The sequence below is a fragment of the Acanthaster planci genome, linkage group LG04, assembly GCF_054643075.1.
Source record: "Acanthaster planci isolate LZ-2023a linkage group LG04, COTS_SCS, whole genome shotgun sequence".
NCBI classification, from domain to species: Eukaryota; Metazoa; Echinodermata; class Asteroidea; order Valvatida; family Acanthasteridae; genus Acanthaster; species Acanthaster planci.
This window is the reverse complement of record NC_141780.1, coordinates 6102997-6130904: the sequence shown is the minus strand read 5'-3', so window position 1 is coordinate 6130904 and position 27908 is coordinate 6102997. Positions and strand designations below refer to the sequence as shown.

The 27908-nt window shown below is 43.2% G+C and overlaps 2 protein-coding genes and 1 long non-coding RNA gene across 7 annotated transcripts in view; 2 read left to right on the top strand and 1 right to left on the bottom strand.

Annotated features, from left to right (window-relative positions):
• Positions 1–398: 398 nt before the first annotated feature.
• Positions 399–13818, bottom strand: LOC110974258 (NCK-interacting protein with SH3 domain-like). Of its 5 annotated transcripts, none has more exons than XM_022225770.2 (11): positions 13630–13818; positions 12238–12472; positions 11092–11198; positions 9852–10353; positions 8838–9014; positions 8443–8529; positions 7593–7812; positions 5792–5920; positions 4826–4918; positions 4154–4326; positions 399–3073 (listed from the first exon to the last, which is right to left on the bottom strand). In XM_022225770.2, the coding sequence occupies exons 2-11, from the start codon at positions 12415–12417 to the stop codon at positions 2876–2878; spliced, it is 1866 nt and encodes a 621-aa protein (XP_022081462.2). In that variant the 5' UTR covers positions 12418–12472; positions 13630–13818; the 3' UTR covers positions 399–2875. The 5 variants fall into 5 exon arrangements, with proteins under 5 accessions (XP_022081462.2, XP_022081465.2, XP_086991406.1 ...); XM_022225773.2 differs by having other exon boundaries at positions 12238–12430; XM_087135280.1 differs by having other exon boundaries at positions 13659–13817.
• On the top strand, positions 2451–4525 carry LOC147799328 (uncharacterized). The gene is made up of 2 exons (XR_015424971.1): positions 2451–2538; positions 2880–4525. It is a non-coding gene; the product is annotated as an uncharacterized LOC147799328 (long non-coding RNA).
• A 1538-nt stretch (positions 13819–15356) lies between the features above and the next one.
• The window catches only part of LOC110974165 (helicase ARIP4-like), a 30834-nt gene continuing 18282 nt past the window's right edge, over positions 15357–27908 (top strand). Inside the window, exons 1-6 of the mRNA XM_022225589.2 lie at positions 15357–15553; positions 24668–24851; positions 25344–25549; positions 26072–26271; positions 26900–27012; positions 27634–27885. Of these exons, the coding sequence (XP_022081281.2) occupies positions 24701–24851; positions 25344–25549; positions 26072–26271; positions 26900–27012; positions 27634–27885 (922 nt within the window). The 5' untranslated portion in view covers positions 15357–15553; positions 24668–24700. The remainder of the gene's footprint in view (positions 15554–24667; positions 24852–25343; positions 25550–26071; positions 26272–26899; positions 27013–27633; positions 27886–27908) is intronic.

Below are 27908 nucleotides of genomic sequence, written 5' to 3'. Positions count from 1 at the left end.
TTTGGGGGAGCCTTTTTGCACACAGTTTCTGCTCACCCTGTAACTAATCAAATACAAAAACGGCTCTCCGGCTTAATTTGGGGAGCATTATGAAAGTCAATACTGACACATTTTCAGGCGAAAATCTACCTTTACTTTGCACAATGCCTGCCCCTACTACACGTATAGACAGAGTATTGCACGCATTATTACACAATTCTCCAAACCAGAAATAAATCAAACCTTTAAAATGTGCAGTAAATGGAAAGAAGTCTCGCATCAAGTCCACCATACTCAAGTGAATTAGCAAAAACCACGTGTAGGATCAACAGGGCGAAAGCACAAGAACGAATTAACACTATCGCACTGGACACTTTTTAGGGATTTAATGTTACTGTGCGTCACCCTTGATGACCTTCATTATTATTTTAAAGTACGGAGTCCCATGTGTAACAATCCTAGAGGGATGAATTCTACATCTGTGGTACAGTCTGAGGCCAGTTTAATCTCCTTCAGCCCTGTTCCAAGGGTATCACCGGATATATGTTTGTTTCCTTTAAACCCTTGTATCTAGGAAATCTCTGGCAATATGGACATGCTGAAGGATTCAGGACCAGCAAAACTGTAGTGTTCTTTATTCATTAACAAACAAGCACACAATGGTGGACAGTGACACCGCCCGAGATAAACTGAAGCTCTTCCAACAATTGCAGTCAAAAATACATCAAGTACGGAAGAGGCCATTGCGCTTTGCATTTTAAGATGAATTTAAGCAGAAGGCAACCCAACAATACAACCAAAATCAAGCACGACAAATACGTATACTATTAAGTATCACACGAGTGCTCGTGGAACAAGGAATAAAGTAGGCCTAGTGCGTCTGTGTCCCGTATACCCCGTGGCCAAAGGCCGAGTGGTATACAGGACACAGATGCAGCCACGTGGTAAACGGGACACAGATGCACTGCATTATTTCGTGTTCCACGAGTGCAAGCGTTATAACAAATTTATCTTCAAGCAAACTTGACACGCAGTAAAGAAAGTTAAGAGGCCTATGCGCGCTGTAAATAAAAAAGAGGTCACAAGATATCATACGGCGCACAGCAAAAAACAGTAACACCGATGTACCACAATTCGGCAATTTTATCTAGGGAGCATTCGAATTATCTGTGTTTCAACTTATTTCAATAACAACAATAACAGCAGGGCTTACACTAAGAAAGGAAATTGTTGGCATTGTACGTGCATTTAAACATGCAAGGAGCAGCATGGACAATCACGCCACTTTTGAATTTACAGTCAAGCAGACGTGCATTTGCTTTTTGCGTAAAAATAGCACAATGCGTTGAATTAGAACAACGCATTGCACAGGGTTTGCAATACCGTTATATATCACACTGTCTGTTGCCATGGATAGACCAATCAGAACTGAGAATTCAAGTTTGCCTGAAGATAAATGTATATATCGATTGTGGGTAATCATGCATACACGTTCATCAAGGACTACGCGACAGACAATCAAAGCTATAACAGCATATTAATTTAAGACTTGCAAAGGAGACAGGCTATACTGTGTGAGTTAGGGTTGTACTGAATGTCAACACAAGAGGATCGTTACTAATATCTGGCCTGACAACAAGCCACAGAAAGTCCCCACCGTCCCTGTCACACTCTAGATCTGAAGGCTGCCAGATGTGGCAGAGGGAAAGCTTCTTCATCCTTTTCTGTTGGACAGAAAGAGAGCAGAGAGTGGGAGTGAACGGCAGCAGAGGAATGACAGCCATGGCGACAGTTATCAAGGAAAGCTCTCGCAAGATGAGAACATTCTCTCCAATGCACTAGTTAACTGATGAGAACTGGATTCTTGGCCCTTCAGGGTCCATTTACACAGGTGAGTGGTCGCACAGGTCCATCTGGTGAAACTATCTATCGCAGCGGTTTCCTGCTGAGTGTTACACTGAAAGACGGCGCCGTTGGCCGTAGGATAATCAACCGCTGCACTTAGAAACATGGGTACGTTTTCAAAGGAGCTGCACTGATACTTCACATTCTGGCCAATCAGCAGTCTCGTTCTGTGTGATGTCACACACTAGCAAGGACACGGAGCGAGAGTGGGCGTCCCTTTGCCCTACCTTGGAATCCTCCCTTGTGGCACCACTTACGTCATGATTCCAGCTGGTTTGTCCGTGTGTGTACATATCACCTAGCATAACACGCTCACTTTACGGCATTCCATAACTACTCGTAGACGCAGATGAGCCCAAACGGAAGATAAGTACATGAATCCATGTGCCGTGCAGAGAATCTTCTCAAAAAGCAACCAATCCGACTCCTGTTGCTTTGCACAAGAAGGGTGCTTAATATAAGAACTCACAAGTAGTCCAAAGCAGGTGACATGGCGTCCATCCATTGGTTTGTGCACAAATGGCACAGGGTTTGCATGCAACTTATTTTCATCTGAATGTGTAACAAACCTGAACCTTCTTCACACAGACGAAAGCTCAAAGCAGTAATCCGCCCCGACGGGAAGCACCCCTTCAACGGCAAAAGAGAGATGAGGTTGGTGGGAATTATTTCATGTGGGCACCGGCGCATGCGGGGACCATAAATTCCGACAGAAATTTGCTGCCCCTGCTTAGCAGCGTGTTCCGTGGCAACCAAGCATTTAACCGTGGGCGAACGCAGCGTGTTCCCAACAAAGTGCAATCTTTGCCATGCAAGAACACGCCATCTCTTGTTCCGGCACGGATCTGATTGTGTTCACCCATCTGTCATATCCCTCTTTGTTGAACGTTTTGAAATTTCTTTGACAGAGACTCCACTGAGACAAAAATTACAAAACCTCAAAGTGCTTCCTCCTCTTGTTCGAGCTAAGGCACTTCAATTTTTTTTCTTTTCAGAATGTGATGGTGAAGTTAAACTTGCACTCCTTGCGGATGTCCATGAGTATCTGCTTGTCGGGTTTGCTCTCGGCCTCCTCCTCCTTGGCAATCTTCTCCAGGCTCCTCTTCAGGTCGGCCAACCGGTGCTTGTTCTCCCAGTAGACCGCCATCTTCAGGATGCTGTGGATTAGGGACAGGTACTCCGTCCTTAGCTGTGGGATTGAAAGAAAAGAAAATCCAAGAAAAACAAAAGGTTAGGATTTCAGGAACATCAATGGGGCAATGCGGACATCTGGGAGTTTCACAAAAATACGGGTAGCAACTACACCTCGGCCGGTGAAAACAACTTCACCGAGCGCGCGCGTACGTTCAGATCAAAGAAAAGATTGTATAACTCGATCCTCAGACTGGCTGGCGCGTGCGTCACCAAGGTCGCTGTTTTCACCAGTGCAATACCTGTCATTTTGCGAGAATCCCGGATGTCCGCGCTGCCCCATACTGCCGACTGGCTCCCTGGTTGTTTAACCATGTTCTCTTACAGTACATGTAATTTTGGGCCAGTCAGCTAAACATGCCAGTACCCTCCAGACAACATTACTTTGGATGCCACGCCTTACCAGCGAAGACTCCAAATGGAGTGAACTGCAGGGTGCTGTTTGTACATCACATAATTCATTGGGCATTCCTTGGAGTGTGTACACTGACCTCCACTGTAGAAGCCGTATTCACAGCAAGGCACGGGGTAGTTAAGCCAAGTTAATATTGATGTGATTTGGAAGACATGAACAGAGTCAGGGTTGAGGCCAGTTGATACTTAGGGGCAAATTTGAGGTCACGAAAACAATCGCAGCCAAATTCGCACAAATTTAAATGTGTTCAACCATGTCAACTTTTGTGAATTCCCAGCACAAATATTTGATCAAATGTCATAATTTTGTATTTGTGTTCACTTGTGAGCCAAGTATGAAAAAGGCCTTTAAAAAGAATGTCTCAACTCAATCTTTTTATTCGAGTAAATACATTCTGAGTACAACACATTTGAGTGCTGTTGTTAACAAGTGTTGCATCTTTGCTTGTGAAGTTGTCAACAGCACGGACAACAGAAAGTGGTGTCCCCATGATTGTGGAGGGAACTGAGCATGGGCAGATTGTGAAAATGTGCGGAAATGCACCATCAACGTTTAGCATTTCAGGGTTGACGGAGTAATTATGCACCAGTCCACGATTCAGTGGCCAAAAAACCTTTGTAATGAGCTGTAACTTTACATCCTGTAATGAATATCAAGTTCTACCTTGTCACCCGGGCTCCTGTCCGTCAACTGCCTGACGATGATGTCGATCAGGACGTTCATGTCGTTGGTGTAGAACAGCGAGGACGTGTCAGCGCTGGCAAAGATGTCGCAGAGGAACTTGAGTAGTGAGTTGGGTGGCTTGGGGTCATACTCAAACATCCGCACAGGGTCAACTGGCAAAGAGCACAATGCCAATGCATGCTTTTTTCTTTATAAGTAATGTTTTTATTAGTTCAACAATGCAATTTCTTTACTAATGAATAAAAAATATGACCTGCGTTCAACTCAATTTGAATTAAATAGATTTTTGTGCTCATGTCTGTGGAAACTTCCTACGACAATAAATGATGTGCAAAATGTTGAGGAGCAAAACTACGGCTAAGCAAAGAGATGTAAAGACTTCTGGGAAAAAAGGGCTTGAGAGGGCACTATCACTCTGACGCAAGGGAGTGAAATACTTTGGTATTCATCATTAATTAGTTTAACTTCAGTTTAGTTGATTTTTTTCCTTTTGTTTGCTCGACCGCCTATCCTCCAAAGTTTGTTGTTTTCGCGTAACTTTAGACAACGCTTGAGATTCGCCATTCTGTGGAGGGCATAGGATTGATTTCCGTAAGTTTTATTAACCCATACCCAAAACTGCCTGATCACTCGTTGTTCTTCAATCCTCACCTTCCCTGTTGACTAGGATCATGATCTTCTCGCTGAACCTTCTCGATGTCTGCCTCTCGGCTAGGACTTTCATCACCAAATTTGCCTTGCGATCTGACAAGATGAAAGTATTGCTTTCAAACAACCCAAGTTCATTTGAAATTGCCGCATAGGCTCAACAGATTCAATGAATGGGTGGCTCCCTGCTTTGAGTAGAAATTGTGAACAATTTGGCCCAGACCATACAATGTGAGCAGTTTGCCCAAGTGGAGGACGGACACAGTGTATGGTTGCATTGATTCACATAGCCGATTGTGAATTCAAGCGGGGTACCTCTGACTGATATCAGTTTAACCCACACTCTCCAGGGTGGGTGAAAAATTATCTTATAATCGGAGGTTTAAGGATTACTTTGGTAACATTCACAAACCCACACTTTCTTAGCTTCATGATGGCCAAATTCAGGCACGTCCATGGGCTCTCATGAAAACTTAGCAGGAAATCTGATCAGATTTTAACATACATGTATTTGTGCACTGCCAATTGTGTTGAGCTACATGTAATAGGGTGGACTTTCGCCATGACAAGTCCATCACAAGTCCCTTCAAGCTATTCACGAGTCCACCACAAGTCTTCAGTCTTAAGTCACAAGCTATTCAAATAGACTATTATAAAAGACAAAAAGCATTCCTGTGTCATTCTTTGTCCTGTTGCATTTGCACTTGCGAAAGGGCTTGTGACTGGACTTGTGAAAGGTTCGACTACATATACATGCCTAGAGAGCACAAGCATCCCTCCAAAGTGTCTCTCAGTAACAACTGTGCACTCTACGTTAACAAACCATGGATGTCGTGACCAAATGGCTTATACACAGTGTCTGTTAGGCAATGGAGAAGTCCTGAAGGATTTCAAGCCTTAGCAACTTGGCTGGTGCTATCAAGGGGCTAGAAAAACTTCTAGAGAAAAAGATTCGGAGGAGTAGCTGACCTGTAAAGTGGAGATTGAAGGCTAGCACGAGATTAACAAACAGGTCTGGCACCTGTTCCGATTCGTCTTCGGGTGGTGGGTCCTCGATGTTGTTGAGTAAGTAGCTGACAAATTCCTCATTCAGCTGATCTAGATCGATTTCACAACAAAGAGGTGATACATGTAGATGCTTTTAAATAGTCCATCCTGACAATTCAGACAAAATACCACAGTAACAGGCCAGACATTCAATTATCCAAATACACGATTGCGTGGAAAACCTAATATTAAAATTGGGAATTATTCAATTTCATTAAGCCTTGAAATGATACCATCTAAATTCATTCCAATTTGCATCCTTAAGCTATAAAAATAGCAGCAATTGTCCATTGGGTCAAGAGCAAACGAACATTTTCACACATGCACCGATGTCTGAAACAAACCCTACAAATTTTTGTAAGACAGGAACAATCGGAAGAGAGATCCAAGCATCTGCCCACAATTCCGGAGTTCAAGTCTACGAAAGCCCACCATATGCTGCTGAATGGGATTTTCCAGTACTGTGGAAAATAATCTCAAAAACTACTTTTTGTTGAGTGTACAATTCAAGACATGGTCATCGTTTGTTTCTCATCTTCTTACTGCCTCAAGGACACCAACAGAGATTTCTTTTGAAGTCACGTATCTCTGCCGTACACTAACACAGTAACCAACACTGCCTCAAGGACACCAACAGAGATTTCTTTTGAAGTCACCTATCTCTGCCGTACACTAACACAGTAACCAACACTGCCTCAAGGACACCAACAGAGATTTCTTTTGAAGTCACCTTTCTCTGCCGTACGCTAACACAGTAACCAACACTGCCTAAAGGACATCAACTGAGATTTCTTTTGAAGTCACCTTTCTCTGCCGTACGCTAACACAGTAACCAACACTGCCTCAAGGACATCAACTGAGATTTCTTTTGAAGTCACCTATCTCTGCCGTACACTAACACAGTAACCAACACTGCCTCAAGGACATCAACTGAGATTTCTTTTGAAGTCGCCTTTCTCTGCCGTACGCTAACACAGTAACCAACACTGCCTCAAGGACATCAATTGAGATTTCTTTTGAAGTCACCTATCTCTGCCGTACACTAACACAGTAACCAACACTGCCTCAAGGACATCAACTGAGATTTCTTTTGAAGTCACCTTTCTCTGCCGTACGCTAACACAGTAACCAACACTGCCTAAAGGACATCAACTGAGATTTCTTTTGAAGTCGCCTTTCTCTGCCGTACGCTAACACAGTAACCAACACTGCCTCAAGGACATCAACTGAGATTTCTTTTGAAGTCGCCTTTCTCTGCCGTACGCTAACACAGTGACCAACACTGCCTCAAGGACAAACACGTTCAATTTCGGTTCACACTTGGTGTGAAAGGAAACATAAATGCAAAATTGTCAGAAAAAATACTGGTAATGTGATTTTGCAGATGTCTTGTGTCATCAAATTTGTTCCCCTTTGGCAATCGCCTGAAGTTTGAATCCGCAAGCTGTACCTGTGTTGACAATCCAGCCCTGGTCTCGTCTGATAAGGTGTATCTATAGCCTAACCCAATGAGATGCCATAACTACAGGGCACTGCACTCAGACATACATTCTTCGGCACGACACACGTGTGCATTTGGTTAGTCGCGACGCCCTATTGGTGAAAGAGGCATATAACATGCACATACCATCTATCCGCGAGTGTTGTGCCAAATGGCTTCTAATGTCGATTGCAAAATCACAGTACTTGGCCCCTGTTCCACAAAGTCCCCCCACCCACTCACCGTAGTGCGTGTAGGGCAGCGGCATCCCACTGGACAGCAGCATGGTGGCCACCAGGGAGGAGAAGTAGACCTTCTGCAGGCAGTTGGCGTCCGCCTGCATGTCGCGGGCGATCTCCACCAGGAGCACCGAGCTGAGCAGCTGGCCGAGGATGGCCGACTCCAGGCCGCACAGCACGCCGAACGTCTTGAGGAGGAGGAGGCGAAGGGAGGTGCGATGCTCCTGGTGGACGATAAAGCAGAATCATTTAGAACTGCTCAACCCCTTCAAGGGTTCGAATTTGTCACTGGATCACCAGTCCAGCAGTTCATAATAGTTAGAAGAGGCTCATTACCACAGAAACGGCCAAAGGGGTGTTTCATAAAACACAGGGTAAACTGATGAACAAAGTCTTCGGGAAAATATAAATTTCCAAATTAGTTTCACTTTTTCCCCCAAGGCCTTTGGCTCGGTCCATTAGGACAACTTTTTATTTATCAGTTGGATTACACACTGCAAATAATGCAGTTTTAGTGGGGAAAAAGTGACAAAACTGACATTATTTTATTCCTGACAGTGCGTTTTAGTGTTTTGAAAAACAAAAAAAGGGACTAAATTTAATTCATTTCACCTATCACCCTAGATATTTCATTGTTGGAGAAAAATGGAACTGAAAAGTTTTATCTAAAGTTTTTTCCATCCTCCGACCCTGCAAAATTTCAAGCTATGTCCGTAATCTAACAAATAAAAAAAGTGCCGACCTCATCACACCCTAGATAAAGCTTTAAATGTACAAGATTTGACAAGTCCAACCGAAATTCTACTTCCTTCTAAAAAGACTGAACCAATTCTCACAGGAGTACAATTTCTTACCATTTGGTAATACGAGACGAGTGAGTTGATGATCTCATAGTTGTCTTTCTGTATGACTGCTTTGCACACATCCGGGTTTGCGTCGCTCTGAAAGATCAGAACAGATATCAACATGGCTTATCCTTTTGGCATGCAACTCAAACCCAGACAGTGAAACATCAAGTGAGCAAATGACTGGTTTTAAGGTGCACTGGTGCAGGTGTGTTTGACAAGACGCCACATTATATCCTTTGACGAATTTTGGAATTATACTTGAAGACTATGGACCTGAGACTCAGGACTTGACTAGGAAAAAACATGACGGTGACCTGAATTGAAAAAATAAGCCGTGATTTGGCTTGATTTGTTGGAAAATAACTTAGTTACAGCACTGGTGGAATGGTTATGTTTGTTACCAAGATTGCGATAAGCTCCTCCAGATATTCAGTGATGACGGCCTCGTCTTCGTGCAGGGCCCAACTCCTCTGTTGAGAGTCGTTCTTGCAGTCCGTCAGCTCTGCAAAAATGACCTCTAACCTCTCCTTGTCCTTGCTGCCCTCCAGGGTCACCCTGCCGTCAGAGACCGAAGAATTCTGCTCAAGGAAGAGACAAAAAATTAATGCATAACGGCGTCGTTGAATGTGACCCCGCCCAGCCAAAGGAGTCGGAAGTCAGTGGAGCCACTTTTTAGTTTGAGGGCCTTGAAACATTGTTAACTATAATTCAGTGGCAACCCTGACTATCTTTCCCAAACAAAAATATCCCTTTTCTTCAGAATGGAAAAGAAAGTGATGTATCAAAAACTGAGAGCAAGTTTAGCCTTGAGAAGGCATAATTACTGAAAACACAGTCTGCTTTTGAGATCCAATCACAAACAGGGTTGTAGCTACGCTGGCCAGCATCGGCTGGTGCTAGCCACCACTCAACATTGCCGGCTGGCACTAGGAATGAAAATGAAGCTTGCCAACCAGCACAAATTAAAATGTATAACACATTATTGCAATTTTTTAGCGTTGACAGAGGAAATGGTCTGTTTTGATTTTTTTTTAAATTGTCAAAAACAGCCAGCACTAAAAATTTCCTACAGTAGCTACAACCCTTCAGTGTCTTTCACGAGCGTCTTGGTCTTGTAAATCCTCCTGAAAAGAACATGATTGCTTGATGTACCCTTTACAGGAAGTAACCTTATTAACCTTAGCTCCAATGTGGGAAATACATTGCACATACCTGCAGCGTTCACATATCCGCGCTTTTAACAACAACTTGTTGCCATCTTAGTGTAGGCAAATAAGAATTGTTTGGTGACTTCAAAGCACTGACGTTCTGTCAGATCTCTGTCACAGTTTGGAGGTACTTAGTGGTGGAGGCCCTAAGATTTAAAGGAAAATGAATCGTGATCCTTGGCAGTAAAATCTAACAATTGCACTTACTGACATCTGCTGTAGAGACTGCAGGAGCTCATCCATTGGCCCAGCGATGGAGGGGACAGCATCTCTCACACGACTAAACACGGCGCTGAGCGCCATGGTGCATTTTGTAAAGCTAAGACCAGTCTCAACGCGCACGACCTCCACCAACTCCTCTCCGAGTTTGTCGGGCACCGGCGAAGACGGACTCCGCACCGGGGAAGACACTTTGATGGCCGAGCCCACTGTCTCCTCATGTTTCGTGTGCCCCCGTTCGCTGTCGCTGCTGTCAGATGCAGGCAACGAGACTCGGCCATTTGGTGGGGCCGTCTGGGAGGGGCCTGTGGCCGGCGGGCTTGTGGATGCTGGTCTGGCGTCGCCGGCTCGCATGGGCGGGGGAGGGGCCGACCGATGCTTCCCTGAGGATCGGGACGTAGAACGAGTTGGCGGTTGCTTTTTGGCCGAGCTGTCGGCGGACTTGGTCTGCCAGGTGTTTAATACTGTCTGTCGATGCTCAATGAGTTTTCTTTCATCATAACAAAAACCAAGAGGAAATATTTTATGTGCATAAAATAAAGCAAAGGATAAATGTCCAATTTTGTCATCTTTTCATAATTTTATCCTGAAAAAGTCGGGGGCCGTTCATTTTCTCCAATATTGCACTACATCAAGATTTTCAAATGAAGCCTTGTGGTCATTTTGACCACTCTCCTTAAATGCCATTTTACCAAGACGAGTCAGCCAGAAATGCTAACTTTCCCCAATAACATATGCTCAGTGCACTCAATGCCAAAATAAGTGACAGACAATAAATTAAAGACCACAGAAAGAGAACCCTACGTCCAATTAGATTAAATCTTTAAAGATATACTCATGACGAATGTCTTTACACACATGTTAAGCTCTAATAAGGTAAGCCACGGAACAGCCGAGCTCTTTTAGGATCGAGGGAGAAAAGGATTGTAGTGGTTTTCAATTCTTCCAAAGGAAACCAACACAGGCTCTTTCAGACAGCTTAAAGGAATGATTTTCACATATCCTTAGCTCATCTAAAATGTAGCTCAAGTTTTGCCAAAACCCTCTCCAGCTTGGAACAGTGCCAGACAATGATATTGCCAGCTGATCATGCTGATACGAAGGATCTAAGAATGTTTAATGGATATAACTCAGGCCAGCTTGGCAACTCTGATAATACTTCTGATTCCTTTCCAAATGTTCCAAGGTTGGGACCTTTGTCTTAAGGCAAAGCGCTGATGTAGCTTACTGTAATGTCTTTCTCTGTTCAGATGTGAACGTTCCCCCCTTCTCGGTTCCAGACAGGTGGATGAACTCGATGGCTCTGTCGATGGAGGATATGACATCGTCCAGTTTCTGGGAAAATTAAAATGACAAGAAACAAATGTCAAAATGGCAGGATGTCCAAAACAGGTGTTAACCTCAAGGTTTTCCAGACATTTATACTCACCTGTGAATGCCTACACCCAGTTAACATATCTGAACTACAACATTTAGGCATCAACTCTGTCTGACTTTGCTTCCCCAACAGATGTTACATGCTAATCCTCCAGCTGTAGTTGGTTCAACAGTGAGTGGAAATGATAGTATCACTAAAACCCAGTAAAGTTTTCAGTACTTACCATTAGCCCTAAAACCCCAGGCCCTTTTTGCTAGGGACCCTCCTCAATCCTCCAGAATCCTCCAATAAATTGGGGGGGGGGTTAAAAATTGGATTTTCCCTCAATCCTCTGAAATCTTTCAAAATTTATTGAACATGTTACTTGGAGGCGTGCCTACTGCCTCAGTCCTTCAAAATCCTCTGGCAAATTCCTGTCATTATGTTGAGGCATTGGGAATGGCATTCTTGAGCAGTACGGTTGATTTAAAAGAAATATCGGGCTGAATTTTATGCACGACTAAGCAAAAACAACACAAGGTCTAACCCACGACTTTCATGCATGGCATCCTTTGCAATAAGCACTTTTGCCATTCACCCTCAATCCTCCAAAATCCTCCAAAACCGCCCAAAGGATTTTGGAGGAATGAGGAGGGTTAGGGTAGCCAGTGCAGTGAATTTCTACGGTCTGTAAGTGCATACGGCTACATCAGGATTTGCCAATGTTTCTTTCAGGACAGAATGACAGTGACGAGTGACTTTAATTTTTCCAGGCAATCAAAGCGACAGAGAGAAATGTACGCTGTTTGCACAAAAGTCGGTTCTTAACAAGCACCCTAAAGTATGGTACAATGCTAACATTTGAAATTTTGTATTTCGTACAGAGCACGAACCTTTCAAATCGGTTTTGATGGTACCCCTTACATATCTTAAACATTGGGCAGACAGAATTGGGAATTCTTCAATATTTCTTCAAAACTTGCTTTTGCACGTAATAAGAAGGTGTTCTGTACTTACATCGCCTCTGACTTCCTCAATGTAATTGGCCGGCACAAAGCCCACATGTCCTTGGACATCTGCCACTTGCCACCAGTGGGGGTCAACACTGCTGTCCAGCAACGTGAATCTGTCCCCCTCTTCAAAGCACAGTGCGTTTGGTTCGCTGGAACGGTACTTGTACAGCGCCCTGTAGCTCATGACTGCTCTGGATCTGTGCGGGACTCAAATAGCCACATGCAAGAATGTATCCAAACTGAAAACGAAAGGAAAGAAGGGAGGTGTGTTTGGAGAAAATGAGGGCAGCCCTTCTTCGCACGACCCTGTTCTGCCCCAACTACATACAATACATGTAGAGTACCGAAGCGTGAGGCCATACTTGGCTATGAAGCGAAGTGTATATATGAATGGAGAACATGCATGTTGGTTCACGCACGGTCTCTCGCTTACTGCCTTCTGCACTTCATTGTGTCCGTGTTGTATTCACTCGGAGACTCTATAGAGTACCAAAGTCATAAAAGTGAATACGTCACAATCACATGCATGTGGGCAAAAGGCATTAGTGTGAGAACCAACGTGTCAACCTACATGTGCGTATACTCCATTCATCTGCATTGCATTCCTTTATGCTTTTACACAGTCAGATCATGTCTATTGATCCTGATGCCTACATGTACCTCTCAATCCTTTGGACATGTTGGAGGAATTACCGGTCTCAGTCTTTACTTCTGCGAGAAGTTCTCTTTTTAAAAAAAACTCTAGCAAACCTGGGAATTCAACAGAAATGGTGATTGGCTGATGGAACAAAGACTGAGAGATTGTGCCCCAGGATCTACCAATTGCATAAAATCCAGCGATTAGTTGAGTAGATCGACAAATCCCATCTGACATGCGTAGCAGCATTAACAGATCAAAGATCTGTTTGCTCTCGCTGCCAGTGTCACATATGCTGGGGTAAAAATGACAACTTACAGTACATGTAGTCTGGAAAACCCGGCTTTGCACGCCATAACTCATGACATGAGGATATTCTCATCACAAGACTGATGCATCTTCTGACATGTTCGAAGTTCTCATCGACATGAAAACTGATCAACATGACCACTGATGATCAATGCCACTGCCGCATATCATGCCATATGTTCACCATGATAGTCTAGGTTTTCTAGCCAAACTTACGATACGTCCTGACACTGACAATGACCAAAATACAGTGTTGTGAGCATACAATAATTCTCCCCGGCACAGATGAAACAATCAGTACATAAGCGCAGACCTAGACTAGTCATGCCAGCAAACAAATGCATGAAATGGGGATTGTTGCCCAATGAAATTAAAAACAGTCTCAGTGTTTTGAATTGGCATCAAGTTTTATCAACACTAGATAATCTTTTGGCGTTAATTCTAATTTACCTTCCTTATAAAGGGATGGGGATACACACTTGCTTCCTTGTAAGTTGTCCCTGAGCCAACGCCAAGTTGAAAAGATAACGGGAGGTGACAAGTTCACCACCCAGCCCAGGACCATCGAACGTGACTGGTGATATGATGTGGAGCATATCATCTGAGCTGATCATGTCACCCATAATTAATCTAGCTCGGCCAATGATAATGAAGTGAGCCCTCTCGTGGTAGTTTTGAGACGTTCACCCATTCTACGAGAACGTGCTTGTGCACATTGTACTGCTGAGCATTTTTCCCTTTTCAAGAGTGAGATAAAGATTTAGTTTAGTACGCAGCTAGCGCAAGTGACCACAGCGAGTTCCATCTGATAGTTGGTGGTGGGCGCTGTCACTGGCTGTGGGTGCGTCTGAAACTGTTGGCAGAACTAGAAACACATTTAAGGGTGTCTTTCATGAGCCTCCGTCACTTCCTCAGCCATTTCCACTCTGGACAATTCCCAATTTGGCATGTGACAGCTTTTTGAGAATCTGCAATGTAAACTTGTTCCAAGTCCAAACAGCAACGGAAGTACTACGATCATTTCCCCTTTTCAAAAGTTAGATTTGGAAGTAAAGTACCTGCCAAAAAAAAAAAAAAAAAAAAAAAAAAGGGAAAAGAAATGTAAACTCTAGTCTTGCACAGCCCCTACAATGGCCTCCATTTGTATTTAAACGGACCTCATGTGTAGTTTGCCACCCTGCAACTCGATGCATTTGGTTTTGGCGTTGATTCAACATCACCGGCTTCACAGAACAAACCGGCGACGAAAAGATTTTCAAGGGGGGTGAGACTGTCAGGCATCACCTAGACTGATCCATAAAGCCGAACCTGCCAAAAGTGCCCCATAGTCAAAAAGGGGGGAGGGGGATGCGGAAGTCCCCTTCCCTCCTTACGCAGGAAAAAGTGTGATATACATACTACTTCAAATCGCCGTGGAGTTGGATACAAACCATGTTTCTAATGGCTTCCTTGATGATCCAAAAATTCAGTTTTCCCGCCCGAGGCAAAGCTGTAACTTTATTACATCACTCGAAGTAGTCAATGTTTGTATCGTAATTATTTACAACAAGTTTGCAATAACTCCAATCAACACCCTTATTGCTCAACTTGAAGACTATTTTAGGGGGAAAACACCTCAGGCTAATAACACAACTGTTTGGTAGAGTTGTACGACACAGCAAATGTCACATAACCCCCCCGTCCCGGTCCTCACACCGATTATCAGAGTTTATGTAGTTAGGGGCCGTCCATAAAGTACGTACGCAGGAAGGGGGAGGGGCGGGTACCCTTACATCATGATACGTACGGGGGGGTTCAAGCCAATGCGTACAGTACACAAACCGAAAATTTGCTCTTAATGAATCTTCATCATATCAATACACTTTCTCGTACAAACAAATACCAGATTCTGCTTTTGTGAGTTTTTTCAGTGTGTGTCGGGGGGACCTGGAATTTGTAGGGGGAGAGACGTGCCCCCGGGCCCCCGTGACTGCGCCACTGGAGGGGGTTGGAGCCACTGCGTACGCCATAAGGGTCTGAATAGTCCGACATTTCCGACGTATGTACGTACTTTATGGACGGCCCCTTATGGTGCATCACACACAAGGGGCGACTTGTAAAAGTTTACTCAAAACGGGCGAGGTTCCTGATTCGATCAGATTCTTAGTTGGGTTTTCCCCTTGCATAACAGACAACACAAAGGACATCGATGTGCGCGTTGTGTCCGGCTGACGACGGAATCGGAATTGAAAGCGTTTAATTTGTCATGTTCGCGGCTGATTTGTGACCTTTCGTTTACGTAAATCGCCGCCTCAGAACTCAACTAGAGATGACTGGGCTTCATGTGACTGCTTGAAACAGCACATACCAAGTTCCTGTTTCTGAGGAATTTCGGGTAGGTAGGGCCTACATATAAGTCAAAGGGACGGATTATTTTTACATGTTTTAATTTCCATTTTAAATTTTAACATGAACACCCTGAACACTGGCATAACTGATCAATATGAATGACCGTGTAGTGTCATGACTGTTATTGTTAACAGCACTTCCAGTGACTGAACTGGAAGCTACATACTAAAACGTAGGCCTTGGCCTACTACATGTACATGGAGCAGAGTAGTCTTGACTGTCAGTATCCTTTCCAATGTAGGCCTAGGCCTACATTCTCGCGGTCGGAGGTTCCATTTAATGATTTATTGCACCTGTGGTTTTTTTTATTCCATGATTCTATAATTGCACTCACGTCTGGGTAAAGCACAAAGGGGCAACTCTCCATTCACTTTGTACAGGAATTTGCATGATTTCTTCTTTTCTTGCAGCAACATGATGAAAATGACTGAACCTTTTCGGTACAGTGTGGGATATGCATGTATTCACAGCACATAGTACATAATAATGTTATGCGGTCATGCTATTTAGCGTCAACAAGCGTCCACACACACAAGTAATGTCAACAACTTGAAAATAGGGTCGTACCCTCTACAAATTTTTAAGTGGTTTTATTATATTTTAGAGACTTTAACACTTGCCACTGTATACAGGTTGGTATAAGAGAAACTTCAAATTTGCTTCCAAATTCCAGCAGGAAAACAAAAATTTTTCGTGATTGTATAGGGGCCACCATCTTTCTTTTCTCTGCCGTCCATGCAAAAACAAGATGGCAGCCGGTCGGACTATACAAACAGGCCTGACTTTGCCACTCAAATTTCAACACTCAAATATCTTTTGAGATTGATACTTGTACAATACATGTACATATAGTTTAATATTTAGGATCCTTATTAACATTTTAGATAAAAATCTTTGCATAAATATGCTTGAATAACTTGTTGACGCTTGTTGATGCTAAATAGCATGACCCATGTTATGCATACATTAGGCTGAATCCATAATGTTGCTCATCTAAATTTTAAAGTGATTTTGCTGTAGTCAGGAAAGTGTATGCTACGCTGTCATCACTAACAGTTAATAGCTGATCATCAGCAGATCATCACGCATGATCAAGATCACTGAACTTGTTTACATCTACATCATCGGCCTTACAAAGTACCATGCTCACAGGGACAGACATGACCAAGAGGTGACCAATTAACCAATGACACAAGAGGTCGTATCCAAGACTGGAACCCAGTTGTACGTATATGTAAATTTGGAAAGAGTTCTACATGTATATTATACAATCATGTATTGACAACACTTGATGCCCCTGTGCACAAACCTATGAGACTTGTCTGAAAAAACCAAAGTGTTTTCAAAGTAAATGCTTAGGAATTTTTTCTTTGCTAAATTTCACTTTTTACTTGGGACATGATATCACTTTCTGATGGCTGTTGTAACATTTTAAAGGAAAAGTGGTGGTGTCCGCATATGGAACTCTTACCAAAAATTTTCCTTTGTACACTGGGTTTGTGGTTAAGTCCTTTGAACATGTTTAAGCAAGACTAGATAAGACATGCAAGATCAGGCCATCTCAACATTTGCCCTCCCAAGAACTCTGCTGTGTCATGTCCAATTTGTTTAAAATTTGGTACATTCAAAAATACATTTCTTTGTAATTCATACCCGGTGCGTTTATGTTTTTTTTGTTAGAGTTATTTAAAGTTGAAGGCCACATGTGTGCCGTCCTTTGCATGGAGTATGCCTGTGGAAAAGTTTACATTTTTTGGACTGACCTGTCTCTGAAAAATGAGTGGTGCGCGAGAAGGGTTCATTCGATTTTTACAGACTTGGTGTAAAAATGACCACAAAGGTCTACTGAAAAAACTCCTAAAGGCTTGGCACATGGGAAAATGCACCGCAGCGGGTCATTCCACCCCCTGGTGACTGATTGTGAATTTGTGTAAGATGGATTTCAGACCGGGTGCAATTTTGGAAATTTTACCTCAAGATATTCTTCCCGAATCACAAATCACAAAAAGAAAATGAGCTACCCTGCTTTGTATTTAATTTATAAAAAAAACAATGATTGTGAAACTTATTTTGGAGGAAACAAATTCCAAAATGACCGTGATGGGTCTTGCCCAAGTCTCTGGGTCTGCAGGTGCGTCAGTTGTGAATTTAGCAAAACCAATGGCAGCGAAGTGATTTCCAAAAAAAAAAAGCCATCACCCCCAAGTCGAAAAAGTAGGAGCCAAAATACACATTTCATTCAATTTGTGTCCACAGTATAGACCCCTGTAGATTGGGGCTCCCCACAGTGCTGTAGAACTTTGATTGAGATTGAAGCAAGACTAGACACAAGACTATTCATAAGACCAGTCGCAAGGCCGTTCACAAGATCAGTCCCAAGTACATGTACATGTGCTTGTTAGAGGATGGACATTGACAAATGAATCCTTTTGTTGTAGTTCTTCAGAATAGCTTGTGACTGTAATGTGGTGGTTGTAACAGACATGCACACTCTCATACCACTCACAAAAACAGCCAACACACCACTAGCAAATAATACGATCGCTCAGTACAGTACGTGAACACGTATAACACTATACATGTACATTACCCATTGTTTTTGCCCATGAAAGTAATAAGCCACTTGCGAGTTAAATTTGAATAAAATCTGGTACACTGTGTTATCTGATTGTACAGAAACGTAACAATTTGAATTTCCCAGACTAAAGACACTGTTGCTATGCCTCGTGATTCGGGGCAAGCTTTTGCATAGCGACCACTATCTCTGGAATGGACTGGCTCCTTTGTGCCGTTCTTATCCATTGAGAACAGTGTATTGTTGCGAGGCGTCTCTTATGTAACTAAGCAAAAGCTTGCCCCGAATCACAAGGTATAGCAACAGTGGTTTTAGTATGGAGAAGTCAAGTTGTTATGTACACGTGAATTTAAAGAACTCAGTGTACCAGATTTTATTCAAATTTAACTTGCAAATGACTTATTGATAAGGTCACTCAAAGACTACTAGATGTACATGTATATACACACGTACACGTACATGTATGTGTAGCATTTTTCCTTCAGCCATCCCTGTACAGTGGACCAGTATTTCTGTGCTCCCTTTTTTCCCCTTTGTTCCCCCTTCTCTCCGGAGGAAGGTGTGGCTGCCTTTTGATGTGTTTGTGGGAGATTTCCTGGAATATGGGAGGCCATGGCTGTACTGTAGGCCTGAGTCCGGAATTAGATGCCCATGAGTGGTTGGTTAAGCCAGTATTTCCTTGCATACATGTACATATGTACAGCACAGTTTACCTATTTTGACTGGTTGACTCTAAACTTCTTGGGGGGGAGGATTTGGGGAAAATGTGAAATTGGAAGTAAAGAAAAAAGAATGTGTTTCTTGTACAGGCATGACAGGTACACGTGTACTGATAGTTTGAATGTGGTACAAAACAGTTCCACAAACTTGCATGCATGCATCTGGTACCCTTTGAAATGATGTTCACTCCTTATCATATTGCATGTATGCAACTGGTACCCTTTGAAGTGGTGTTCATTCCTTATCATGTTGCATGCATGCAACTGGTATCCTCTGAAGTGGTGTTCATTCCTTGTGATGTTGCATGCATGCAACTGGTACCCTCTGAAGTGGTGTTCATTCCTTGTGATGTTGCATGCATGCAGCTTGTACCCATTGAAGTGGTGTTCAGTCCTTGTGATGCAAATGCCTTTGAAACTCTCTCGGTGTAATTTTTAATCAGTTAACAACATGCAGCCGCACATGACCCACCCCCCCAAAAAATCCCCCCCCCCCAATTCTTAACCACATGTAAATGTATGTTCAGTTACATTCTGTTTCCAGAAGCCATGTAATTAAAGTAGTGGTACATTACGTACATACACGTACATGGTCTTGGTTGCTCAGTATATTAGATGTGCATTCATGTACGTACATATTACTAGTACATGTACATGTAGTCTGACTTTGCACTGCATTTTTCTCTAAACCCTTCTCTGTTGGGAGGGGCTTGTGTTTTCCCCTTCAGATTTTGACTGATCTTTGAAATTGAATACATGTACATGTACGTGTACTGCAGTTCAAATTATACGTACATGTCGCGATGCATGGGTGCACGCTGCACATGTACACTGTACTATATACCGTGCAATAAAACTTGATTGATTATTACAGTGTGCAGTCAAATTCACAGTGAAGTGTACTGGGTACTTACAAACATGTACATGTATAACATGCATGTATGCACCGGGCATTGTATGCTTGGATGGCAGTGTAATTATGGTACGTGTGCATTGGTTGAGAGCGACCATACATGTACATGTAAGTCTTTTAAATGCATATATCCTGTAATGTACCTGACAATGGTTGACCCAGTACAACGCCCAGGTCCAGGTATCCATGCTTATGGTGCTCACATGAAGAGTTACGACTGAGAACCAGATATGAAGCCATTCATTCTCGCGTATTTTCTGGCAAGAAAGGAAAGGCTTGCTATAATCAAAGTTTTTTTTTTTTCACGGTTGTAAACCTTACATGTACACGTGTACATTGTTCACTACTAAGATGTGGAATCGCTTTGTGTCATGGAAGGGAAGGGGAGGAGAGGGGGGGCTAGGGGATGGGAGGAGGTAAAAGACCCGCTATCCCACCTCACCGCTGCAGTTTGCTGTTGTTAATTTCACCAATACTGAATGAGCACATTTTCTAAGCACGGTCTGTCACAAAGATAAATTGTCCAGGTGGCATGCTGCATCTGAAATGTAACAAGAAATGATGTGCATGTATGCTTATGAATCACCTAGCAAACTCACTGACGTCAGAGTACCGATACATATATGCGTATGTATGTACATGTATTGAGAAGCATATGTACAGTGTACCAGGTACATGTAAGTCCTGTTACGGGTAATTCCCAAAGGATGTTACTGCTCGTGAAAAAAGAGTGATACTGCTATGCATGCTTTCATTTTCGTCGTGGCCAGGAAAATGTATAGTACATTTACTGTACATGTGAAGTGTAAGTTAATGGGCTCATTTTAATAGCACTACTTACATGTAATGTAGCAGCAGTGTTTGTGCTTATTAACATCCGCAGAGAACAACAAAAGCAGCTTAAAGGAGCAGTGCAGTGAATTTTTCACTTTTGTGCATGTTTTAAAGTCTTCTTTTAACAGGGTATGAAAAGAGTTTGCAATCCTTTTGGAGTTACATGTACATGTACATGTACGTGAACTGTAAAGTGCACATTTTAATTAGACATTCAGAATTGAAAATTGACCAAGCTTTCTTCCGACAAATGAGGGTGCTGTCGTGTTAGTGTGATGTAATTCCAGGAAGACACTCTTCAGTTTGAGTGGTTTCGTGTTCAAATTTTGAACCCCAAATGTGATCCTTGAAAACATCTCTGAGAGAAGTTTGCTGACAGGCTCGTTTCCATGTACACTGTGCAACTGGTAATAATTTGCATACACGTACAGTGTACTGTACATGTGCACATGCAATTGTACACATGTATCAGCTCAAATCCCTCTGTGAGCATTTGTTGCTTTTATATGCAGTTGCTTGTTCAAACGTGTCAAGATGCATTGTGTGACCTTTTACGTTCCTCCTACCGTGCTAATTCAAAAAGCACCAGCCAGCCAGTGGCTAATATTTCAGTGTGCGTGCAGGCTTCAGCATGTTCAGTGAAGAAAGAGAGCCCATCCACAGCTCTGCGGCATTGTAACCGGGAGGTTTAATGTTCATCACTTCCAGGAGTGAAATAAAATGACAAGGTTGTGAGATAAACATCATCATGATAGACAGCAATGTACATGTACGAGATACTTTACAAAGGTACAGTGTATAATGCGCCTGTTCATATGATGTCCAAGCACATGTACATGTACGTACATGTTTATGTACACAATCACGATGGTGCACTGTAATAAAATTTTTTAACAAAAACCTTTTTTTGTTTATTTATATCCGATCATCCAACAGCGTATTTAGCACCAATTACTGGATGATAAAGAGTCAGTGAAGAAATGTTCAGTTTTTAGAGGTGGGAGGAAAACCCCGGATACATGTTTTGGGGAAACCCACACACTCGGGTAGGGACTGAAAACCCAATCCACATGTGGACCCAATCCCCCTGAGGTGGAAGACGAGGAAAGAAACACTACATATACGCCAACTTGACTCCCCAAATTCCCACAAAAATATGTTCATACATGTGCATTACACAATGTACATTATATAAGTACCGCGCCCGTCTTGTGTTATTTTTTTCACGTCCTTCCCGCCTACATGTACCTTATTCCCTACCCTTACATTCCTGCACCAGCACCGACAGAAAGGGATGCACGACATCAGTAACTTTGACAAGGAATTCACTCACGAGGAACCCACGCTGACCCCGAACAAGAAACTCTTCATCATGAATCTAGACCAGACTGAGTTCGACGACTTCACTTGCACTAACCCCAACTTCGTCACATGTTAAGTCAAGATTTGTACAGTATGTGTACATGTTCTGAAGGCCAAAGATGCTCTTGCACAAGTGCGTAGTAATGAGTTTATTCATGTGCATGTGTGTACATGTAAATGTGAACCCATGGACGAATAACAGGTGCACATTATGTATACATGTACATTTGAGGGGGTCTTAAGTGAGGTCCACACAAGGTTTCCCCCTCTAAAGAAAGGTAGCTTTACCACTCTGATCTGTACTGTGGCTTTACCACTCTGTACGGGTACTTAAGAACTTGTTAACACGATATATGGCTGTGTAAAGTGTAACTACATGTACATGTACTATCTGTAAGGACGGTCGACAGGTTAAACCACCACACATACATGTACATGCATACTCCCAACCACGTCAGGTGTACATGTACTCTACGTTTACAAGCATGTATGCAGATCCTCCCTTTGTTTTGTACACACACATCTAAGTTGGCAAATATGGCAAAGGGCTGGGATTTGAACCACTTGACCAAGTGTTGTACATGTACCGGTACTGTTCACTACATGTACCTGTTGTAATATTATTCATTAGTGGATTTCCTGAGTGCTGCAAAATGTTGCGGGAAAGCAATATTGTACACATTTTGTTTGAAGTACTCTACTGGACATGTGCAAGTACATGTAGTTGGCATGGTACACATGTATCTGTGACCAGGGGCTTTTTATCATAAGTTGGCTAGTACATCATACATGTACATGTACACATGTGCAGCAGTGCTGGTGCCTGTCTCTTTTCATTTTGGAAACAATTTCCCAATTAATTTTGTTCAATTCACATTGTGTAGGGCCCACCTTTTTACCTTTCAAATTATAGCATTTGGGATTTACATTGTACATGTACATATACACGTGGAAAGGCTTTAATGCAACATGAATATATTCAAATGCTTTTTGCCTTGGCAGTAGTTACCGGTATGTGAGGATTTTTTTTTTTGTACATGTGCTAGATACACGTAAATATTCATTGTATGTCATATCCCACTGAATTACCGGTACATGTAGGGTAAAGGGGGGGGTGTTCGACCGCATCAGAAAAGCAAGAAGTTCGACCAGCTGTGTAGTTTTTGAATGCAGTTGGTCGAATTTTCCTCCTGGTCAAAATTCCCGCACATACATGTACATGTACATGTACACTATACAGTGTGTTCATTTTATAATACTAAGCAGTTAACATGTACATGTATATTATGCAAGTCATTAACCCTGTCAGTGTATCTGTACATTTACATGTGCACTGCATGATGTATACACGTCTACATGTACATAGGGTACTGTTGGTTACATAAGTCTAAATTTGCCTACCTGTATATATGTTCATTTTATGTAACACTGCTTGCATTGAGTAAATAGGGTAGCTTGTCATAAATTAATGTACACATACATGTACATGTATGTGATGTGCAAGGTGGCTAGTACGAATATCAGATCACTGATCAGCTGATTGCAATCTGGATCTGCGTGCAACAAACAGGCCGTACATGTACAAGTTCACATGCAAGGATTTAAGTGTAACACTCAGCTTGAGGCAGTTTACTCACGTAAAAATGGATGTGTACATGTACACGTACATGTACACGGGATAACATTCGCAGAACATCCATATACACGTACCGGATGGACCAATCGCTGGTCCGGAAGATACTGTAAAGCTTCAAGCAGATCTCAACACACTCACTGCATGGCAAAACAAATGGCAAAAAATGGAACTCAACGCCCAGAAATGTCACATGCTCAGAATTTCACAAGCTAGATCTCCACTCAAGTACAGCACTCTTATACAGGTTAATCGATATTCAATTACAAGAAACCACAAACCACACCTACATGTACCTGGGTGTCAACATCACACCGGACCTTACATGGAACTCACACATTAAGAGAGTAACAGCCGAAGCTAATAGAACTTTGGGTTTTCTACGTCGCAAATTGTACTCATCCTCCAAAAATATCAAGGACATAGCGTAGAAGACACTTGTATGACCAGTACTCGACTACTGCTCTTCCGTATGGAACCCACACACAAAACTTCTCATCGACAAGATTGAAGCAGTTCAAAATAGAGCAGCCCGCTTCGTCACAGGCTCATACAGCAGAAGGAGCAGTGTCACTGCCATGACACAGGAAATCCAGTGGGAGGACCTAGTTATAAGATGAAAAGTAGCGAGGCTCATCAACTTCCATCACGCACTAAGGGGGTCACCTTGCTGTTCCAGTGAGAAACATCCTGCGTCCGGTCCAAAGACCCACCAGACATACTTCACCAACCACAAATAATTTCATACTGATTGCAGCAAACAAGAACTGCTACAAGTGCTCTTTTCTCCCACACACGCTAGTAGACTGGAACTCTTTGCCCAAAAAGATCACAACAATCCCGGACAAAAAAAGTTGCCAAAATGCCCTCAATACACACTTCAATATCACCCGAAAGGTGGAGCAACAACGTAAGTAACTATATCACAGATCCATGCGCGCAACCAATCCTGCCCATGTGACCCCTGAAAAGGGGTTTTGGCACAGTATCTATCAAGACAAAACCCTTCCTTTACTTCAAATGTTTAGGTTTTCTGAACACGGTGCCTTTTTTACCCCCAACAGATCTGATTCTAAAGGAGGGAGGATCCACACAAGATGGATTCGGAAGTCATCAGCGATGGCAACGATTCCTCCAACTCCAATGACTTCCTTCCGGAAGGCATTGGCAGCGACGTCTCTCTCTCTCCTGCCTCTGGCTCAAGCAGTTTGCCCGACTTCAATTTTGATGACAGCAACTCCACCCCAGGTACATATGTGTACTTGTACATGTATAAGAGTAAAAGGTGCATATGCATGTGCATGTACATGTATGTACATGTACAGTGTGTGGAATTTTAATATGAGACAGATCTTCATAGTACCTGTACATGCACATTGTACTTTTATATACCAAACGTGTTCTTGTGATGCCTCTTGGCAAGTCAACATGGTCAAGACTGCTCCCAGACTCAGTAAAGCAGCTTTCACTGATTCAAAAGCCGTCAAAGAACTCTGTCAAAATGCCAAGTCGTATTCAGGTTTTGCTCCCTTTTTTTTTGTATTGATTACGTGTCTTCGAGGGAGAAAAAAATTATGGGAAATTTTTTCGGCAAGAAATTGCCTCTGGTTTGTGGCCATGCGTTAGTGTAAATCGTAACGTGTTGACCAAACTTTGGAATTCTTTGGAAAAAAGTCCTGAAAAAACTATTGTCGATGGTGCACGCAGTCAGTCTCAGTAATGTCCTTTCCGATTTGCCAGATGATGATGATAGCAATGACCAGATGTCAACAGACAGTGGCAGTGGGGACAAAGACGAAGATGGCAATGACAATAATGGCACTGGTGATGGTGTCACTGAGGACAGCACCACTGTGAAGGCTGGGAGTACACCCCCGCTAGCTGAGGGTGCAGAGGGCGACGCCAACCTCACCCTGTCCTTCCTGAGTGTGCCTGATGACATCAAGGTCGGTCCTAAACCCTTCACTCTTCAGAATTCCATACCAAGAGTTTGCAGGAATGAGGAAGTGTAATCCAGCCACGTTTGCTTTACGGGGGGAGTTTGTGCCCCTTGAAAATTTAAGCTCAGAGAATATGTCACAGGTTTACTGCACGGTGGAGAATCGAAGGGACCAAGTGAGGTTCCAAACATGGTACCAAGTAAGTTCTTGGCAAGGTTCCCAGGTTTCAAGCAAGGTTCCAAGCAAGGTTCCAAGCAAGGTTCCAAGCTGCATGCAATTTCCAAGCAAGATTCTCAGCAGAGTTCCAAACGAGGTTCTAAGCAACATTCTAGGCAGGGTTCTGAGGGAGGTTCTAAACAAGTTGCCAAGCAGGATTCCTGGCAAGGTTCCAAGCAAGGCTCCAGGTATAGGTGCCAAGCATGATACCAATCTAGGTTCCGAGCATGTTGCCTAACCAGACATACTTTGGGGGTAGGAATTTAAATTGTAAGGCACCAAACCAGATGAGTTTTTTTCCTTTTCATTTAGCCTGCTGGGCCACAGCCGAAAGGGAAGAGGAAAAATGTGCCCAGGGACAAGAGCAAACTCCCAGCAGGGCCAAAGAGGAAGAGACGGAAGAGAGGGCAAGCGGAAGGCGAGGAAGGGAGCAATGGAGGAGACGAGGCAGAAGCGACGGAGGAGAAGCAGAAAAGAAAGAGCAAACCATTTCACCGGAGGAGAAATATTAAGTACGTGTGCTGTGGCATTTCAAGCAAAATACCATGTTTGCATGTCCTCTGTGCATCAGACATCATGCATGGGATTTTCGTAGACAGTACCGGAGAACTTGATATCAGGCTCATTTTTTGAGAAGTAACTTGACAATTCCCAAACTCTTGAATTGTAACGTTTCAGAGGCTCTTGCTGGCCACTCCAACTTCTGTGTGAACTCTTTCCATCTGCCTTTGTAGACTGCACTGAAAACATGCAAATTTGGTTGCCGTTGCTCTCAGTGACTTATGCAGTGGGCAAATGCCAGCTTGTTGGCTTTATGTAGCCACGGTTTGGGACATGCAAAGCATGCATACACATATGCGATTTACATACACATAAGAGCTAAGTGATGCATCTGCTGACTCATGTAAACCAAGGCTCAGTGGCTCTTAGCTGCTTGTCTGAAAGTACTGCTCGGTAAAATAGTCTTGCTTAGCCGAATTTCAGCTGGCTAACGGTCGTAAACAGTGTAAGAGGCACACGATTTGGCTGGTACCTTGTTGATTTGTGCTTAGGGAACTCGCATTCTTTAGAGCTCCTTGGCTCTCAGCTTAAGGAATTGTGTTTAAATTCTCACAAGGTAATCCATTTTGGTATTTGCAGGAAATTTTTGACACATGGGGAGCTGACGGCAGACACATTGACAGCCCAGCAAGAAGAGGAAGAGAGACGTAAACGACTGGAGGAACAGAAAAATGCTGCAGCTCTGAACGGAGGTATGATGGCACTTAGAGCGGTTATTTCTTGTTTGCCAGAGAGAAGAAAGCTCATCTCATTATGAATTGTTACATGATGGAAGCACTCAAATTTCCCAAGCCAAGAAACAAATGGACTTAACTTTTGCAACATACTTGCAAGAATTTCTGAGGGTATTTCTTGCTTGCCAGAGAGAAGAAAGTTCATCTCATTATGAATTGTTACGTGATGGAAGCACTCAAATTTCCCAAGCCAAGAAACAAATGGACTTAACTTTTGCAACATACTTGTAAGAATTTCTGAGGGTATTTATTGCTTGAAACTGTTTTTCCGCTGAATGCATGTAGTCAGCAATACTTTCTTCAGTGATGTAGTCGAATCCATCGCATGTCTGTTCACAAGTCCCATCAGAAGATGAGTCACAAATAACAGGCTCGACATGACAGGAATGCTTTTGCCACAATGAAAGTGAGTAGCTTGTGGCTTGGCTTAGGATTGGATGACTCGTTGTGGACGTGTGATGGATTTGCAGGGACTTGTGATAGGCCACATCGCTGGCCTTCTGCTCAGCAGCCTGGTGAAGTTGATGTTGTAACAATAATGCTGACTGCCATTTTATAAAATGCTGTTGTACTTCGCAGCATTCGCAATTCCCCCGGAGCTGATGGAGATCTTGAGCCCACAACCGGCCCTGGACGGCAGTGAGGCGGTGCCCGCACCAGTGGGAGAAGCCAAGGCAGCCGCCGATGTCAGAGCGACATCGACCACGGCTGCACCGGTGGCTGACCAGAGTGAGGAGGAGTGCATCATCTTAGGAAGCAGTAGCGAGGGAGAGGAGGAGTTGGCTAGGAAGAAGCCCGGACTGAGCTGCGACGTAGCGGCACAGAAAAAGGGTGAGAGACACCCTCAACTTGTG

Bases quoted from the DNA above. Each gene is read 5' to 3' on its own strand.
- LOC110974258 (XM_022225770.2), bottom strand. From the start codon at position 12,417: ATGAGCTACAGGGCGCTGTACAAGTACCGTTCCAGCGAACCAAACGCA. The intron at 11,199-12,237 runs GTAAGTACAGAA...TAATTTTCCCAG, and splicing joins TTGAGGAAGTCAGAGGCGAT to AAACTGGACGATGTCATATC. The intron at 7,813-8,442 runs GTAAGAAATTGT...ATCGTCCACCAG, and splicing joins TCGTCTCGTATTACCAAATG to GAGCATCGCACCTCCCTTCG.